General features: G+C 40.2%; 1 protein-coding gene across 2 annotated transcripts in view; it reads left to right on the top strand.

Moving 5' to 3' along the window:
* The first annotated feature begins 5,796 nt into the window (after positions 1–5,796).
* GPC6 (glypican 6) overlaps positions 5,797–19,349 on the top strand; it is a 1,165,513-nt gene continuing 1,151,960 nt past the window's right edge. The window contains exon 1 of one of the 2 annotated variants that reach the window (XM_064362238.1): positions 5,797–5,901. Coding sequence is in view for 1 of the 2 variants with exons in the window: in XM_064362237.1 (XP_064218307.1) it covers positions 7,218–7,377 (160 nt within the window). In the remaining variant the exon portion in view is untranslated. Of the gene's footprint in view, positions 5,902–6,565; positions 7,378–19,349 lie in introns of those variants that run through there. The other variant, XM_064362237.1, reaches the window with a different exon arrangement.

Genomic DNA, 19,349 nt, shown 5'->3' with positions numbered 1-19,349 from the left:
ACAGATAATTAACTCAGGGCCTTTAAATCTGTGAAGTCATTTTAATAAAGAGTAAATGTTCCATTGATGAAAGTTAGCATCACATGAAGAGCTATTCCCTACGGAATAAGCCTGTGTTGCTACCCACTTGCCTTAAGGAACGCCAGATGACCTGAAAACTATGCAAAGCTTCATTCATCCTTCAAAAGCCAGAGAACCAGAATAATGACTGCCAAGAAGCATGGTTTTAATAATCCAGGTATGTCAAATTTACTGCTTAGCTACAGAATCATCTCTAATAGCATTAATATCTGAATTTAGAACAAGACAAAAAAAGTTAAATTATCTTTTATTAACTATAAAAATGCAAGTTTATTCATTCGTGATAGGCTTTTCACCTTTCTCACTCTTACATTTACATATCTGATTTGGAAACACTTCGAAAATGTGTGAGCTTCAAATAATGACATTGTTGAACGCATCTATTAATATTGTGAGGCTTCAAGTCAAAATGAAACTCTTCCTCCTATACAATAAACTTTCCAAATGATATTATGAAATGATGCTTAGCCAGTAGTACATTTGTCAAGATTGTTCCAAGGCATAGTCTGAACAGCAATTTTTGAAAGTAAATATTTGGTTACTCAATATTTAAATACATTTAATACCTAAGATGCAGTTCTAGGCATGAAAATCACTTAGAATCAATGAAAAGCAGACTCCTGGGTCATTAACATATATGAAAAATTAAAAAGTTTTTTATTTAGTTTTATTTTTTGAGACAGTGTCTCACTCTGTCACCCAGGCTGCAATGCATTGGCACAATCACCACTCACTGCAGCCTTGACCTCCCAGGCTCCAATGATCCTCCCACCTCAGCTTCCCAAGTAGCTGGGATTACAGGTACACCCCACCACATCTGGCTATTTTTTGTGTATTTTGTGTATCTGTGATAGGACTTTGTTTAGTTGCCCAGGCTGGTCTCAAACTCCTGGCCTTAAGTGCTAGGATTATAGGTGTGAGCCACTGCACCCAGCCTGAAAAAGATTATATTTTTATTGTCTAAATTTCTGACATATTTGAAGACTAAACATAACTAAATAATTAGAGTCATTTCAATTCTCTTGGATAAACCCTGTCATAACTTTTAGGAGAAAATCTGATTAAGTAGATCACATGATTCCCTTCTTTGAAGCCAAACAGTTCTGGCTTCAGAGTCTTAGAAGAATATTGCAAGACAAGAAGCATCTGCTGCCCCATGATGTTTGGTTTTCACCCAAGAGATCATTAGCAACCCCATTTGTTCTCAGCTGCCCTAAAGATATAATTTTAATTACTTTATATTAGCACTAGGTATACGTTTAAGGTTCAATAAATGTTAAATGAACTATTAGGATTTCATTGGATATAAACCATAAAATGGAAATGAAAGATTTTCACCATTTCTGGTCATTACTTACCCAAGTTTACCTTTTCTTTCTCTGTAACTCAGCAACTTTCCCATTATCCAGGCACCTGGCAGAGCTACTGTTGTTAAATTTCTGACAGCTTTTTCATTACAGGCCCTGTTTTTCAAGAGGCAGGTTAACTAAGCGATTTTGATTTGTGCCAAGCTGAGATGTGGAATAGACACTTGAAGTCCATTCTCCTGTTTTCATAAGATTTTATTTGAAGTTATTTGTCCTACTTTGATCTAAAAAATACTAAGAAAAAACTAAAATTCACCCAGTTTTTCATTCATGACTTACTATAACTGAGCAAAAGGATGATAAATTCTGTTACGTCTCTGCTATTTTTAAACTCAAGGGTTTTAAAAAAAATTAACACATTTCATACCTCAGAGTTGTTATCAGAAAAATATTAACAGCCAATTGTTTTACTTACATAAGGTAAGGCCTTTTCACTTTGTAAAACATGAACCAAATGCTATAATTTGTATTTATTTTTAAAGTGTGACATATACAAGTCAAAACAATATTTTTTCTCTCATAACCAAGGACTCATCTTTATTGTAAAAAAAAAATGAAAAATGCAGATAAGAGAAGAAACATTTAAAATCAACCAACCCAGTTGGATCATATTGGATTTCATTTCCTTTTCATGTCTACTCATTCTTCCCTGAAGTCTTAGAAGCTTCTGGAAAGCATTCCAGACTACCTCTCTGCCCCTTTCACATACAGTTACCACATTGTAATCAGTTTTACCTGATATTTCCATATTCCTTCCACCCACTTCACACATGATTCCATGTGGTTTGGCATCCACCCAGTTTACTAAAATGTTTCTCAAAATTTCCAGTAAGCTTCCTTATCATTGTCCAAGTACCATTATCTCCAGCTCTTTCTTATCCACTGCAATTTGCTTTGTTTGAAAGTCTCCTCACCTGGGTTCTACAATGCTACCTAATGTTTTAGTTCTCTTCTTGCCTTTGAAACTATTCCCTGTCTCTTGCCTTCAATTTCTTTTATTATTCCTTGAGTTTTGTGTATAGGCTAAGTTGCTTTCACTTGAAAACGGTAGAACAACCAACTAACAATGGCGTAAACAAGATATTTATTGATTATCTAACAAGAAGTCCAGAGGTTGGAAGTCCTAAGGCTGGTTTGGTGACTCAAATAGGAACTCGGATCTAGGTTCTTTCCATCCCTCTGTTCTGTCGTTGTCTGTCTTTTTCTTTTTTTTTTTTTTTTGAGATGGAGTTTCGCTCTTTTTACCCAGGCTGGAGTGCAATGGCGCGATCTCGGCTCACCGTAACCTCCGCCTCCTGGGTTCAGGCAATTCTCCTGCCTCAGCCTCCTGAGTAACTGGGATTACAGGCACGCGCCACTGTGCCCAGCTAATTTTTGTATTTTTAGTAGAGACGGGGGTTTCACCGTGTTGACCAGGATGGTCTCGATCTCTTGACCTCGTGATCCACCCGCCTCGGCCTCCCAAAGTGCTGGGATTACAGGCGTGAGCCACCGCGCCCAGCCCCGTTGTCTGTCTTTTAACAATGTCTTGTGTCTCAGTCAAAAGACAGCTATGTAGTTCTAAGAAGGCAAGAGGCTGAGGCAAAATGACCCTTTGCTCTTTTAATCAGGAAAAACATTTTTTTGTTGGGAAATCTCCATAAATCACATTGGCTAGAAATGGGTCTTACACCTACCCCTACACCATTTAATGGAATAGGGAAAAGGACTAATTGTGATTCATCCCTTGGTGGTGAGTACAATTGCTCCCTGACATAATCAGTCTTAGAGTAGCAAAAATGAAAGGGCGACGGCTGTGGAATCTGTTATTGACAGGGGCTGCACGATTGTCTGTCACCTGTGGCTGCTTCTCAAGACTGTCTTTTTTTCTCTACAACTCAAATTCTGTGAGGTTTCATTCATGTGATGCCCAAAAAAAGTTATCGTGAAAATCAGCTGGAAAGTGGAAGTACTGTATAAACAGGAGTTGTATTGTCTTAATAAGCATGCCATATTTTCCTAATGAGATCCTTTTTTTTTTTTTTGAGACAGTGTCTTCCTCTCTCTCCCAGGCTGGAGTGCAGTGGCTCGATTTGGCTTATTGCAACCTCAGCCTCCAGAGTTCAAATGATTCTCCTGCCTCAACCTCCCGAGTAGCTAAAACTACAGGCATATGCATCATTCCAGCAAATTTTCTTTGTATTTTTAATAGAGAAGGGATTTTGCTGTGTTGGCCAGTCTCATCTCTAACTCCTGAGCTCAGGCAATTCACCCTACTCAGCCTCCCAAAGTGCAAGGATTACAGGTGTGAGCCACCACGCCCAGCAGAGACACAGTCTTAAATATTGAGTAATTCTTCTTGTGTATTGAACCAAGCACCAAGTGATGCTAATCCTTTCCTCAGTTTCTATGTACATCTTTCCATTTTCCATCCTCCTATTCTAGGTATCAATTACCTTATGCTTTTACCATGGTGGCAGAGTTCTATATGTGCCTCCTGCTTTCCTTTCTCTTGCTTTTTGTTTGCTTTCTCTTGTATGACATCATCCATGTTCCTTTTCCCTATTATACACAATATAAATACTATAGCTAGGGTTCTAGCCGTTAGCTGACCATTTTATCTAAAACAGATGCCTACTCTTTGAAAGGACCTCTCTCCTGTCTGGCCAGTCCTCTTCTATGAACTTCCATAACATTCCATGCTCATTCCAGCACCTTGTCTAGGCTCCTACTGTGGCTTACTTAGCATTAACTGGAATGTTTGAGTTTGTCTCTTACACCACTGCAAACAGTGTGACATTACCCAACAAATGGACCAGACAGGGCTAAGGTCACCAGTAAAGCAAGTTATCTAATTCTTTGGTTTGACTTGAGTTCACAAACCTACCCTAAACTATTTGGCCCTCCTGATGGAATTAAACTAATCTATTTATGCTTAAGTTAGTCATTTTCTTCATGTAGTATCTTTGCCACAAAACCTAAGAATCATTTTGTAAGTATAGGGACTGTGTACAATGGTCTAGTGCTATATAGTTATACTGAGTGCTCATTCAATACCTAATAAGTAGTCGATCTTCAAATAATTTAAAACCACCTATACTATGGTTTTACCCATTCTTCCTATATCTCCATTTTAAAAAATTGAATTGGCCAGGCGCCGTGGCTCAAGCCTGTAATTCCAGCACTTTGGGAGGCCGAGGCGGGCGGATCATGAGTTCAAGAGATCGAGACCATCCTGGCCAACATAGTGAAACCCTGTCTCTACTAAAAATACAAAAATTAGCTGGGCGTGGTGGCGTGCACCTGTAGTCCCCGCTACTCGGGAGGCTGAGGCAGGAGAATTGCTTGAACCCAGGAGGTGGAGGTTGCAGTGAGCCGAGATTGTGCCACTGTACTCCAGCCTGGCGTCTGGCGACAGAGTGAGACTCTGTCTCAAAAAAAAAAAAATTGAATTATCTGTTATAGTAAGTCAGGGTAAATTACAATGAGTCCCAGGGGTATGTGTTTTTGCCTCCTTCCTCTGGAGTGCATAATGCCTATGATAGAGAAGTTTGAAGGAAGTCATGTTGTCAAATATCACAGAAGTAATGACTTGACTACAATTCCTGATCCTACCAACCTCACCATTTGTCCACAAACATACCAGAATATATTTTATCTTGAAATATGTTTCCAACTTGAGGAAAAATAAGCTCAGTGATTTAAGGTCTGCCAGTTAACATAAATATTGTGAAAACAAAAAAAATTATGCTAAAATTTTAAGAGAAAAAAGTTAAGTGTGTTGCATTGTCAGAAATATTTAGCTATGGAGTTTTCTTTTTTTTTTTTTGGTTTTGTTTTGTTTTGACCTATGGGTTTGAAGAAGACAAAGCCACTCTGTAAATAAGTCGACTTCATTTTTAAAGCGTTTGCAAAGGTTAAATGAGGTTGAATCTTGAGAATCTTTTTGGTGGGTTAGGAGAGGAGGAATTTATTAAGGAGAGGAAGACAATGTACCCAATGTTTGTGATGATGATAATGACAAATTGAATGATTTAAACTTCTGAGTCATTCTGGTCATTCATACCATCATCAGGAAAACATCTTTATGTGTAGCTTCGTAGGTGAGCTCCACAAAACTGGGCATTATCTTGTATTAAGTTTCTGAATAACGTGCTGACCTACAAAACATATAGCCATGTAAGTGAATAAACACTATTATTATTATCATCTGGTCTTAGTTTTCATTAAACTATCTTATTAGTTCCAGGAGTTCTGGGTTTCAGCATACACTTCTGCCAGCTGACTTCAGTGAGTTCATTAGCATAACAAAGTCAATTAGGCAAACCTGAATTTTCCCTTTTATCCTGTTCACAGAACATCAGTGTAAATGGAGACAGAAAGAAGAAATTGGATTGATTCTTCACTTGTGACTCATGTTAACTCGGAAGAAAATGTTAAGTCTACTATGTGAGGGCATCTGGCGAGAGGCAAGGTATCATCTCCCTTCCCCATCCTCCCTTTATGCCCCTCTGGCCCCTGTTCTCTCCTTTTCTTGTTGCTTCTGTGTTCTGGTTGTTAGCTTTCCTGCTCCTCCACACATTGGAAACCTAAGCATAATGATTTCTGATCTAAGGCTATGGAGTATTTGAAATTTAAAAAAGTGAAATTGTTGAGTCTAGAACCAAACATTTAAAAATAAAGAACTCTTGGTCTCCAATGTGTGCCTTTAGAAAACAAAACAAAACAAACAAACCAACAAAAACAAAGCCAAACAGAAATTAGACGACTGGTTAGAGCCATGATCGTTCTCTGTCACCCAGGAACTCCTGTATATGACTATTTCCACTCTGGCTTTGTGTTTCAGCAGATCAGGAACATATATCAAGAGCAACAATTGAAACTGCGTCCTCCTTTACCTCCATAAAAAATACAGCTTAATAGCATGTTAATGACTTTAAATTACCTTGTCTTTCTAGATTGCTTATTTATTTCACTTCAGATCACTATAAAGGATGTGAAGTGAATAAGAAAATAGGAACGTTTCTTTTTCCTTTCCCCCTTTCTACCGACTAGGAAGAGATCCAGTCCAGGTTTTGCCTGTGACTCGGCCTGTGAATTTCGGCTGTGCAATGTGTAGCACGTTTCTTTCTCCCCCCTCCTTTCTCCTTCCCTCTAGCCTCCAGTGTCTGTCTCCAGGATTTCTCTCTTCCTATTTCAGGAGGACTCTCACAGGCTCCCACAGCCTGTGTGAAGCTGAGGTTTCCCCCTAGATCCCGTATATCCCCAGCACATACCTCCACGCACACACATCCCCAAGAACCTCGCGCTCACTCCAACGGGGACACACGCGCACACACACCCGCTCTCGCTTGTCCATCTCCCTCTCGGGAGAGCCGGCGCGCGTTCCCACCTCCGCCGCACACTCCGGCGAGCCGAGCCCGCAGCGCTCCAGGATTCTGCGGCTCGGAACTCGGATTGCAGCTCTGAACCCCCATGGTGGTTTTTTAAACACTTCTTTTCCTTCTCTTCCTCGTTTTGATTGCACCGTTTCGCTCTGGGGGCTAGAGGAGCAAGGCAGCTGCCTTCCCAGCCAGCCCTTGTTGGCTTGCCATCCTCCATCTGGCTTATAAAAGTTTGCTGAGCGCAGTCCAGAGGGCTGCGCTGCTCGTCCCCTCGGCTGGCGGAAGGGGGTGACGCTGGGCAGCGGCGAGGAGCGCGCCGCTGCCTCTGGCGGGCTTTCGGCTTGAGGGGCAAGGTGAAGAACGCACGGGCCGAGGGGTTGACCGAGCTGGATTTGCATGTTGCACCATGCCTTCTTGGATCGGGGCTGTGATTTTTCCCCTCTCCGGGCTGCTGCTGTCCCTCCCGGCCGGGGCGGATGTGAAGGCTCGGAGCTGCGCCGAGGTCCGCCAAGCCTACGGTGCCAAGGGATTCAGCCTGGCGGACATCCCCTTCCAGGAGATTGCAGGTAAGCGCGGGCGCGCGGCCGGGGCAGGCTGCAGCCCTCGGCTGCCGCGCGTCCCCCTGGCCGCCGGGCGCCCCCTTCCTTCCCCCTGTTGCTGAGTTGGTGCTCACTTTCTGCCACGGCTCTACGGGACTCCGCGTCTTCGCGCAGGGCGGATGATGCTCCTGCGGCTTCTCCGGCGGGGGGAAGGTGAGCGTCTCCGCCGCCTCATTGTGTGCACACGCGGGAGCACCCTCGCTCCCGCCTCCCTCTGCCCTCGCGCCCTTCTGCCCCTTCGTGGATGGCTCAGGCCCGGCCGACCACGGAGACCGGGTTATTGCTGGGTGGCCGCGAGGCGCGGACAGAGTCGAGCCGGGCGCTCACTCCGCGCTCGGGTTCGGGCAAACTTGGAAGAACTGCGACCGCGGTTTGCCCAGCGCCACAGTCTGAGTGGCGCCTTCTCCACTCCCGCCCTCGCGCCGGCAGGGGCGGTGGAGAGACGCGGAGAGCTCCCCCAGCCCCTCTCGCTCCTCTCCCTGTCCTCCCGGGAGGCAGAGCGCACGGCGCCCGGGCCGGGCAAGGCTGGGAAGGACCCTCGCCGGGGACTGGCCTCTGGACGCCGGCGTTTCTAGGCTGGTTTGGGGACTTCACGGGCTGCCTGTTTCAGACGCGGGGCGGGCTTTCCCGTTGAGGTTCCCCAGTTGCTGTTGGCCACTCAGGGCTCGGGGACACCCCGCCACCCGGTCCGGAGCCGGCCTCGTTTGCCAGCGGGCAGCCAACTTGAGCGGGTGGCTCCGCTGGGGATTCGGGTCCGGGGTCCGGGGGCCCTGTGTCCCCCTCCTGCCCGGCCCCTGGCACTGCTCCACCTAAAGCTTGCGAGCGCCCACCCTCTCTCCCGGCGCCAGCGTGTGTAGCACTTGGTCTCCGATAACTTGGCGCGGCAGTCTGGGTGCTTGTTTTTCCGGCTCTTAGTTCCAACCGAATCCCAGCTTCTCTGGGGCTCCGTGAATGAAACGTGTCGGGGAGAGATAATCCTTTGGCTGCCAAAGAACAGAAGTGAGAGAGGCCGAGGGAGGCCAGGAGATGCTAAGAGGGCGCGGGCTGCTCAAACCGGGCAGCTCAAGTCCTTAGTGACCTCAGATCGTCAAGTCAAAACGCTGAATTTCCATCAGCCTCTCTCTGCTTTTTGCCAAATAACTGGTGGATGGATGAAAAGCATTTTGCAGATATCTTAGAACATCACAGTTTCGATACGTTGTGGAATTGCTATTTTCTTGTGATTTTCAAGCTGTAGAAGTGAGGGTTTTTACTTACACCGAAACGAACACATTTAAATAAATTTGAGCATTGCTAAAGGAGGGGGGAAGAGGCACAAATTACCACGCGCATTCTGTAGAAGGAGCTTTTTCAGTTCAGAGCCAGGCATTCCCTCTGGTGAGTCTAAGGAAGAATTTGTGGTGAATTATAACACTACTTTTCTATCCTTGTTACTTCTTCCTTCTTTTCCAGAACTCCTTAATTTGTTAATCAATGAATAGAGACCGGCTGTCCCCACAGCTCCTTAAGTTTCTTAACTCTCCTTCTCCTTTGTCTACTGTTATTTCATTCTTTTTAATTAATTGATAAGGATCAGCTTCGCTTTTTTCCCCTCCCCAAATCTCAGGGAATTCAACTTTTTAGAAGGTTTGTAGTATGGATCACTTCTTCTAGGAACTTTTCTCCTTTAATCTGGTCTTTTACAAATGGTATCTTTTAAGCACACAGATATTTACTAACATGATTTCAGATAAGATATCTCAAAGAAGAAAATAGGTATTTTTAAATTGCTTCGGTATTTAGCGGATAATACTCTGAGGAGAGGAAAGTTCAATCCTCACCATCAGGCACATCTCTTTAATATCAAAGTGAAGATTTTCAGTGTAAAATAATTTCTGTAGCCACCATGAATATTTGCGGAGAACATTCCCAGGGGTTCTTGTAAATTCTTCGGTGGATATTTACAGAGGTTTTGGTTTTGGTTTTTGTTTTTTTGTATCCTCACCACCTTTTTGCAATTATAGTGTTTGCTTATTAGCTATGAATTTGTTAAATGTGTGCACTTTTTTTTTTTTTTAACTTACCTGCTTTCCATGACTAAGGGCACACTGTTAACTTTGCAGTAAACCTGGCGTCCTTTGATGCTGGTAGACATAATCAAGCTGCAGGTCACTACAGGGTCAGATGCACATTTAATAGGAAAATAATGAATTGAAAGATAATTGTGTTTTTTAAGAACATACTTGTTTTTTCAAAGTCGACTCTACTTAATGCTGCCTATTGCTGTTTTAATGATCACTTAGGAAATGTACCCTGTTCTTAGATGAACACACTTTGTCTCTCCTCCCTAGTTCTTGATAATGCTTACATTTAATTATCTAGTGTAAAAGGTTATCTTATCTAATTCTTTTTTATCCTTTGCCTTGATTGGCCATCTAATGATTTGCTTGAGGAATTTCATGTGTCTTCAGTCTGCCAGGGCACATAAATTTAAAAGAATTGCTCTTCAGACTTCAGCTTCATGACAACTGTTTCTAATTGAAAGATATTTGCAGGTAGCTTGCTTAGTGAAATAACTTGAGAAGTAATGAGGACATTATGTTTCATCATGACATTATCAAAGTTTCACTAGAACTCAAAATTGTGAAATAGTATTGCCCTTTTCTATTCTAGGATAGGAAAGAAATGCAACAGATGAGGGAGTATGATAGGTAATATATAAAGTTATACTTTCAGAGAATGCTTGGGAAGGAGGAGGCCTTCGAGGGGCAGTTTGCACCATCAATCTTCACTCAGTGCTGATTTTAAAGCATCTCAAGGAGATCAGATAGACTTATTTATCCTTGTTTGAAAAACTTCCATAGGAGTAGACTCTTGATCCCCTTTCAGCAATCCATACTAATATTTAGCAATTCTTGTGGTACAGAAATGTTTCCAGATATCTAGCCAAAAGCCTTCACAATGTGCTTGCTTATTTTTTCTTGTTCTATCTTCTGGGAAGATATCGAGCAGTGAATCATCAGGGTCTTTGTTAGGACAGTTATTCTGATCAAAGGTCAGTGTGAAACATTCTAGTTTTTCCTCATGCATCAGAATTATTACCTAATTTTCCAATCCTCCTTATCTTGGTGGCTCTAAACTTCTAAAGGAACTCTACCACCGAAAATAGCACCTGCTTAAAACTCTGGGAAATTCAGAGAATGTTGTTTCAGGCTTACCCTACCACTGTTTTATGCCTTGAGCCTTGCTGGGATCATTAATTATAACACTTTGTAGTTAACATTGACTTATTGGCCTACATGATCATGTTTTCATTGTTTATGTAATGTGACTTTATTTAACAGTCTCATATAGCATTTATTATGTGCCCATCACCTTCTTAAAAATTATTACCTTTATAATATCACCTTACTGAATTCTTCCAATAACTTAGTAGATACTACACATTAACCCCATTTTATAGATGAAAAGTCTGTGCAACGGAACTTTAATTAGCTTACCTAAGGGTGACTCAACTAGTAAGTGATGAGGCTGAAATTCAGACCTGGGCTCCCTGACTCCAAGGTCTATAGACCTAACTTGGCCCACTGCCTTCCAATATTAAACATTCACCATTCATTTTGATTAAATGCATGTCAAATCTATTATTTCCTCATTTCATATATATATATATATATATATATATATATATATATATATATAGCCTGGTATTATTAATCACTATATGCATATATATATATCCCTTCCAGTTGTGCATGCTAAATGCTTTTCTATTTTCTTCCAACGTCTCTAATTTCTCAAAATCTCTTTGACTTTGGATTTTGTATTCTCAGGAATTGGCCATGCTACCACCAATAAATGGTTCATGTATTTACACATATTCCTGATCATTCTCTTGCATAGATATAGTAATGTAAAACACAGAAACTAAAGTACATGTGTTGATTGTTTTCAGTATACGAGGCCTACTGAAATATTGAGTTAGTGCAACAAAGCTCATGATGGAAAGTTATTCATGGGGCTAGAGGGAAGAAGAGCGTTTATCTCCACAGATTAGAAAAAAAAAAAATTGTAACTAACTTTTTTCAGTATTTACTTTGCAACTTTTTCTGTACCAGGTATTTTGAGAGTTGAATTATAGCTGGATATTAAGAAAGCACTGAACTCTTTATCTCTTTGGTGTTAATTTATCAAGTATTTATTTTAAAATCTATGGTTTAAAAAGATTATTGGCTTGTTTCAAAATATATAATGTCTCATTTTCACTGACCTTTGACCAATAACTATTTCCTTTCTTTCTGTCTGCTCTCCCAGCAAACCAACTAATTTAATATATTTACAACTTACACAACCCTTTCTTTTTTCCGTTTCCATGGAGATATCACATTAACATAAATGGAAAACAGTGTTTGGTAACTCTTACTCTTTAAAGCCACAGTAAATATCCTAGTTTGAGATAAATTGTTTAATTTCTGTTTATCTGCCTGCTTCAAAGATTTCTGATTTCTTTGCCCCCTCATTAGTTAGCTGATTTCTTTAAAAGTTTTTAGAAAAACAGCATAATGCACAAATGAGTAAGGGGAACTTCAATTTTTTAAAAACATGATTCTACAAGTCACTAGATTTCTAAAAGAATCACATTAATTCTATGTATCAAAGCAATCTAAAAGTTGGGCTATTAGAAGTGCCACTTGTTAAACTCTTGATTTGGAAATTAATTTTAGCAAGATTGTGAGTTATCTCAGCTGATTTAATTAGAGGATAATATGTCATCACTGGGAACAAGAGTTCATTTGAGTTGACTGATATACTCTTTTACATAAAATACCTTTCAACTGCATTGTATCTTAATAATAGCTTGTGAGTAGAAATGTAGGCCACTGTCAAAATTGATTTAAAATGTACAGCATTATGTTCTTTAAGTATTATGGCATAAAGATTGTGCCATAAATTATCTAAGAAAGTGACTAGTGTTCTTTTAAAATTATGCATGAAATTTATGAACACTTACAAAACACAAAATTACTGAGTAGTTTTAACTTAAAATGACATAACTTCAATCACTAGATTTGTATAGAAATATGAGTTTAGGGTAAATGTTATAATAAAATAATTGCTTTTAAAACGATTTTAATCTATTGATTTTAACATATTGAAAGGCACAAAAATAACTTTATAAGAACAGCCATCCCCCCTCCCCACTTAATTCACATCTTTCAAATTACTTCTAGCAAGTCCAGTAAGGTGATTTAGAGTTATCTTGCCAATATAAACAGCTACTTAACATTCTTTTAGACATGGTGCTTGTATTCCTTTCTGTAAAGGAATACAAATTCCTTTCTATGTTAAATAAATTCCTTTCTATGTTAAATTCTTGAGCTGGTACATAATTTGACTTTAAATATTTTCATACATTTCTCCAGTATTATTCAGTTTTCAGTGATTTATGTGATACAGTTTGAAAGTACTGTTGACTCCCTGGGATCATATATTTGTAATAAAGCGTTTCATATTGGTGAGATTTGGGTAAATATTTTAAAATTCTGATAATCCTGGATAAAAATATCTAAGAATTTTTAATAACCTTGAATAATATTTTTTAAATGAATGTGCCAGTAGTAACAAAAAATTAGAAATTTGATTTCACATTTTCACATTATTCAGGTTATTGGATATTTTAATAACCCATTCTCTCTTTCTTCTAGGCATGTTTTTCTTCATGCAATGAGTATTTATTGCGTACCTAGTATAGGTCAGTCATTGTACCAGGTTCTGGGTGTAGAGCCCCAGGGAATTTAAATCCCAGCAGGAAGGCAGAAATTAAGGACACCATTCAGAATTAATTAGTTGCGAAGGAGATACACACATAGCACTAAGGGCACCTGGCACTGTGAAAGCATTTTCTAGGAGCATTTGATGAAATCAGAGGGTCTCGGAAATGCTTCCTGAGGCAGAATAATGGGATCTGAAGCAGTGGGTGCCCTTCAGTAACGAAGCGGGAGTGTGGAAGGTGCACACATTTCCTGTGTGGTGAGAATACCCTGCAAACATCAGGAGAGTTCCGGTCCCTGGGGCGAATGGTCAGTGAGTGGGGAGAAGGGTGTGGGAGAGACCGGAGAAGAGAGCCTAAAGGCCAGGTTAATGACTTACCTAGATATAAAGAATCCAAAGATAACCCTGGCATCTTGGCTCTAAGTTGTTCCTTTTTTGCAGCAGACCTGGACTTTAGTTCAAAAGCTCATTAGTGCTAAAGTCAACTTTTTACATATCCAGTTGTTTCAATTATAGCACAAAGAAGCAGGGTTTTAACCATTTGGAGCATGTTTGCCTTGTGCACACTATAAAACTGTACCTGTCTGCTAGCCATATGTAAAACAAGCCTGGGATGATCAAAGACTCCAAGCTGCTAAGGGACCCTTAGCAGCTCTCTGACCCCGAGTCTGTCTACCCTGTTGCTGATGACATTGCCGAGATCATAATGCCCTTCTTCCCTGGAGTTCCTTGACCTCTAGTCCTTTTGGGTGGTGGCCCCTTTGTTAGCCCTGCAAGGTCTCCTGCTGTGAGGGACTTCCCTTCACATGCAACCTAAGTGTCTTCCAAATAAAGCTCACTGTGTGCCATCTGGGGGTCAGGTCTTTCTCCCCTACCCCCATCAGCCCTGACATCCCTTCAACTCACTACAGTCACTTTGGCCTTTAGCCTGAGTACCTTAAGAAGCTGTTGAAGTGTTTTAATGAGGATTGGATATAGTTTTGAAATATTACATTGATTGCTCTATAAAGGATTGAGGGGAGCAAAACAGATACAGGAAAGGGAGAAGAGGCCAGCTAGGACTAGAATGGTGACCATGGAAATATGAAGGATTTAAGAAATATTTAGTAGGTGAAATGGATCAGTCAAAATTACTTATTTAGCATCTACTATATGACTGGCAATAAGGACTGAGTTGTGTGTTTGTGTGTGTGTGTGAGAGAGAGACACAGACACAGACACACACACACACACACACACAGAGAGAGAGAGAGAGAGAGAGAGAGAGAGAAAGAGAGAGAGACAGAATTAAAAGAGAAGTAAGTGTCCCAGAAATGTTAATTGAATTACCATGGCAATATAAATGCTTTAGCATAGTTTATGTGTGCTTTTTAATGGAGACAAAACTCGGCATCATTAAACCAGCAAAAGACTATTAACAATATCAGTGTCACTGAAAGAGATTTCTCAAATAAGATCAGATGAATTGCTAACTCTCAAAAGTGCAGAAATACTAAAATTTCTGTAATCAGCTACGTCCACTATGAAATTTAAGTCACAGTACTTTGTGCTGTGTCAGTGAAAAAAAAACTTAATTCTTTTTTACCCTAGTGGAGGATTAATCAAATTGTACCATCATTTCCATCAGTAATGATATTTGGTACTTAAGTCACTGCCACAGCATAGTTTTAATCTCAGTACCAAGTATTATTACTGATGGTAATAACAACAATGAGAGGCTAAAGCTGAAAGGAGGAGGCAACATTTAACTGGAGCCTTGAAGGATGGGTAGCATTTGACAAAGGGCTAGAAAAGAAGGAGGCAGTTAGGGTGGAGTCAACTATGTGAGCAAAACAGGGTCTGTGGAGAAGAACACAGAAAGGAATCTGATATTGAATAGATAGGGTGGGATTGGATTTTTGGAGTGCCTTGAAAATTCTAGGCTTTCTATGGCAGAAAGTAGGTCATCATCTCAATTTCTTGGCAGAGAGGTGACATGGTGAAAGTATTGTTTTGGATTAGGCAAGCAGTATCTCAGGATGGATTAGAGAGGAGGTCATTAAAGGCCCCAGGGGGAGGGAAGGACAGTTAGGAGACACTTATATTTTAGAGGCTTAGGCAAGAGATTGCCAGGATCTCAGAGGAGGATGAGAGGAGTGAAAAAGGGGTGAATGAGGTCATGAGAGAAGGAAGAAACAAGATTCAAAGGGAAAATTTTAAAAAATTAAAACCTTCACTCTGCTACTTAGAAATTCCAATAAAAGAGTTTAGAGGATGAGCTGTTGAAACTCTCGACTCAAGTAGTCTGTCAGTTAAGATACTTTTGGCAGCAGGTCACAGAAATTCCTGACTCAACTGGCTTACACAGCCAGGGAAAGCCGTCACTTCACATAACAAGAAGTCCCAGTGCAGAGCTCTTGCAGGAGTGAGAAAGCTGGAAGCCTGCAGTATCAACAGGGTGCCGGGTTCTCTCTGTCTTTTGGCTCGTAGATCCTTGTTCCACCACGTCACCTCCAAATAAACACAAGACGACGGCTAGAGTACCAGGAGCTAAAGTCCAGGCGCACAGAAAGAAATGATTTCTTCTCACATGTCGCTTCCTTGATGTTGAAGACCACTCTCAACCGTCCCCCACCCTTCTCATTCCAGAATTGCTTCCTATGCCTATACTTGGAAGGGAAGGCGAAAGGATACGGTGCTTCAGCTGGACCCTCAGACGGGAGCAGATGGTCATAGCATGACTTGGCTAATCTTCATTATCTTTTTTTGTTGTTGTTGTTACTCTATTTATTTCAATAGCTTTAGGAGTACAAGTGGTTGTTGGTTACATGGATGAATTATATAGTAGTGCAGTCTGAACTTTTAGTGTGCCTGTCACCCAAATAGTGTTCATTGTACCCAAGAGCAAATTTTTCATCTCTCACCCTCTTCCCACCCTCCCTGCTGTCTGTTATACCAGGGATTCCCAACCCCTAGGCCATGGACTGGTAGGTGCCTGGCCTGTTCCGGACTGGGCCACACAGCAGGAGGTAACTGGCATGTAAGTGAGCATTACTGCCTGAGCTCTGCCTCCTGTCAGATCAGAAGCAGCATTAGCTTCCCACAGAAGCATGAACTCTGTCGTGAACTGCGCATGTGAGCGATGTAGTTTGTATGCTCCTTATGAGAATCTAATGCCTGTTGGTTTGAGGTGGAACAATTTCATCCCAAAATCATCTCCATCAATGTGTGGAAAAATCGTCTTTTTTTTTTTTTTTTTTTGAAACGGAGTTTCGCTCTTGTTACCCAGGCTGGAGTGCAATGGCGCGATCTCGGCTCACTGCAACCTCTGCCTCCTGGGTTCAGGCAATTCTCCTGCCTCAGCCTCCTGAGTAGCTGGGATTACAGGCACGCGCCACCATGCCCAGCTAATTTTTTGTATTTTTAGTAGAGACGGGGTTTCACCACGTTGACCAGGATGGTCTCGATCTCTTGACCTCGTGATCCACCCGCCTCGGCCTCCCAAAGTGCTGAGATTACAGGCATGAGGAAAAATCGTCTTTTATTAGCTACCACTCATTACTGAAAGTATGTGGCATTTGGTTTTCTGTTTGTGAGTCACTTCATTTAGGATAATGGCCTCCAGTTCCATCCAAGTTGCTGCAAAAGACATGATTTCATTCTTTTTTATGGATGAGTAATATTCCATAGTATATGTATTCCAAATTCTCTCTATCCACTTATTGTTTCATGGGAACTTAGATAGAATTCCCTGTTTGCAATTGTGAATTGTGCTGGGATAAACATATGAGTGCAGGCGTCTTTTTGATAAAATGTCTTATTTTTCTTTGAGTAGATAAACCCAATAGTGGGATTGCTGGGTTGAATGGTAGATCTACTTTTAGTTCTTTGAGAAACTTCCATGCTGTTTTCCATAGACGTTGTACTAATTTACATTCCCACCACAGTATATAAGCATTCCCTCCTCACAACATCCACATCGACATCTATTGTTTTTTCACTTTTAAAATAATGACCATTCTGACTAGGGTAAGGTGGTATCATATTGTAGTTTTAATTTTCATTTCCATGGTAATTAGTAATGTTAAGCATTTTTTCACGTTTTTTCCATTTGCATGTCTTCTTTTGAAAAATGTCTCTCTTCATGTCATTTACCCACATTTTAATGGGATTATTCATTTTATTCTTGCTGATTTGTTTGAGATCCTGGTAGATTCTCAGTATTAGTCCTTTGTCGGATGCATAGTTTGCACATATTTTATCCAATTCTTTAGGTTGTCTGTTTACTCTTTTGATTATTTCCTTTGCTATGCAGAAGCTTGCTAGGTTAAGTCCAACTTATATTTTTGTTTTTATTTCATTTGCTTTTGGAGTCTTAGTCATAAATTATTTGCCTATGCCAATGTCCAGAAAAGTTTTTCGTAGGTTTCATTCTAGAATTTTTATGGTTTTTGGTCTTACAGTTTCTTTAATCCATCTTGTTATTTTTTTCATATGGCGAGAGATAGGGGTCTAGTTTTATTCTTGTGCATGTGGCTAGACAGCTTTCTCAGGAACATTTATTGAATAGAGTGTCCTTTCCCCAGTATATGTTTTTGTCTGTTTTGTCAAAGATTAGTTGGTTGTAGGTATTAGACTTTATTTCTTGGTTCTGTATTTGGTCCTATTGGTCAATGTGTCTATTTTTTACACTATTACCATGCTATTTGAGCTACTATAGCATTGTAGCATAATTTGAAGTTGGGTAATGTGATGCCTTTAGCTCTATTCTTTTTGCTTAGGATTGCTTTGGCTACTTGGGCTCTTTGTGGTTCTGTTTGAAATTTGGGATTGCTTTTTCTAACTCTGAAAAAAATGATATTGGTATATTGATAGAAATTGCGTTGAATCTGTAGAATGCTTTTGGCACTACAGTCATTATCACAATATTGATTCTTCTAATCCAGAAGCATGGGATATTTTCCCATTTGTTTGTGCGATCTACAATTTGTTTTCTCAGTGTTTTGTAGTTCTCCTTGTACAGATCTTTCACCACCTTGGTTAAATGTATTCCTTAAACTTTAAAACTTTTATTGTTTTGAAGCTATTGTAAATGGGATGGAATTCTTGATTTGTCAAGGTTGGTCATTATTGGTGTGTATCAGTGCTACTGATTTACATGGGTTGGCTTTGTCACCTGTGATATTACTGAATTCATTTATCAAATCCAGTAGTCTTTTGGAGGAGTCTTTAGGGTATTTTAGGTACAGTAACATATCATTGGCAAGCAGACAGTTTGATTTCCTCTTTCCCAATTGGAATGCCTTTTATTTCTTTCTTTTGCATAATTGCTCTGTCTAGGACTTCCAGTATAAAAGTAGTGAAAATGGGCATCCTTGTCTGGTTCCACTTCTTAAGGGAAATGTTCTTAAGGGGGAATGCTTTCAACTTTTCCCCCTGCAGTATGATGTTCACTGTGGGTTTATCATATATGGCTTTTATTATTTTGAAGTATGTGCCTTCTATTCCTAGTGTCTTGAGGATTTTTATCATAAAGTGATGCTAAATTTTATTAAATATTTTTTCTTCATCTACTGAAATTATCATATAGCTTTTGTTATTAATTTGACTTATGTGATGAATTACATTTGTTGACCCATCCTTCCATCCCTGAAATAAAGGTCACTTGATCCTGATGAATTCTCCTTTTGTTGTGCTGTAGGATTTGGTTTGCTAGTGTTTTGTTGAAGATTTTTGCATCTATGTTCATCAGAGATCTGGTCTACAGTTTTCTTCTTTGTGGTGTCTTTCCTGACTTTGGTATCATGGTCATACTGGCTTCATAGGATGAGTTAGGGAGGTTTTCCTCCTTCTCAATCTTTTGAAACAGTTTTAGTAGGATTGGTGTCACTTCTTCTTTTACTGTCTGGTAACATTCGGCATAAATCTAGCTGGTCCTGGGCTTCATTTTGTTGGAATATTTTTTTAATTACTGATTTTATCTCATTACTTGTTATTTGTTCAGGATTTCTATTTTTTTCTGATTAAAGCTTGGGAGTTTTATGCTTCCAGAAATTTATTCATTTCCTCTAGATTTTCTAGTTTGTGTGCTTAGAGATGTACATAGAACATCAGATTTATGAAAATGGAGACATTACAACTGATATCACAGAAATACAAAAGATCATCTGAGATCATTTTTTTATATTTCTGTGGTATTTGTTGTAATG

This window comes from Aotus nancymaae, unplaced genomic scaffold, assembly GCF_030222135.1.
Source record: "Aotus nancymaae isolate 86718 unplaced genomic scaffold, 86718_ANA_hifiasm-v0.15.2.pri h1tg000048l, whole genome shotgun sequence".
In the NCBI taxonomy this organism is placed as follows: Eukaryota; Metazoa; Chordata; class Mammalia; order Primates; family Aotidae; genus Aotus; species Aotus nancymaae.
This window is presented reverse-complemented; position numbering and strand designations above follow the sequence as displayed.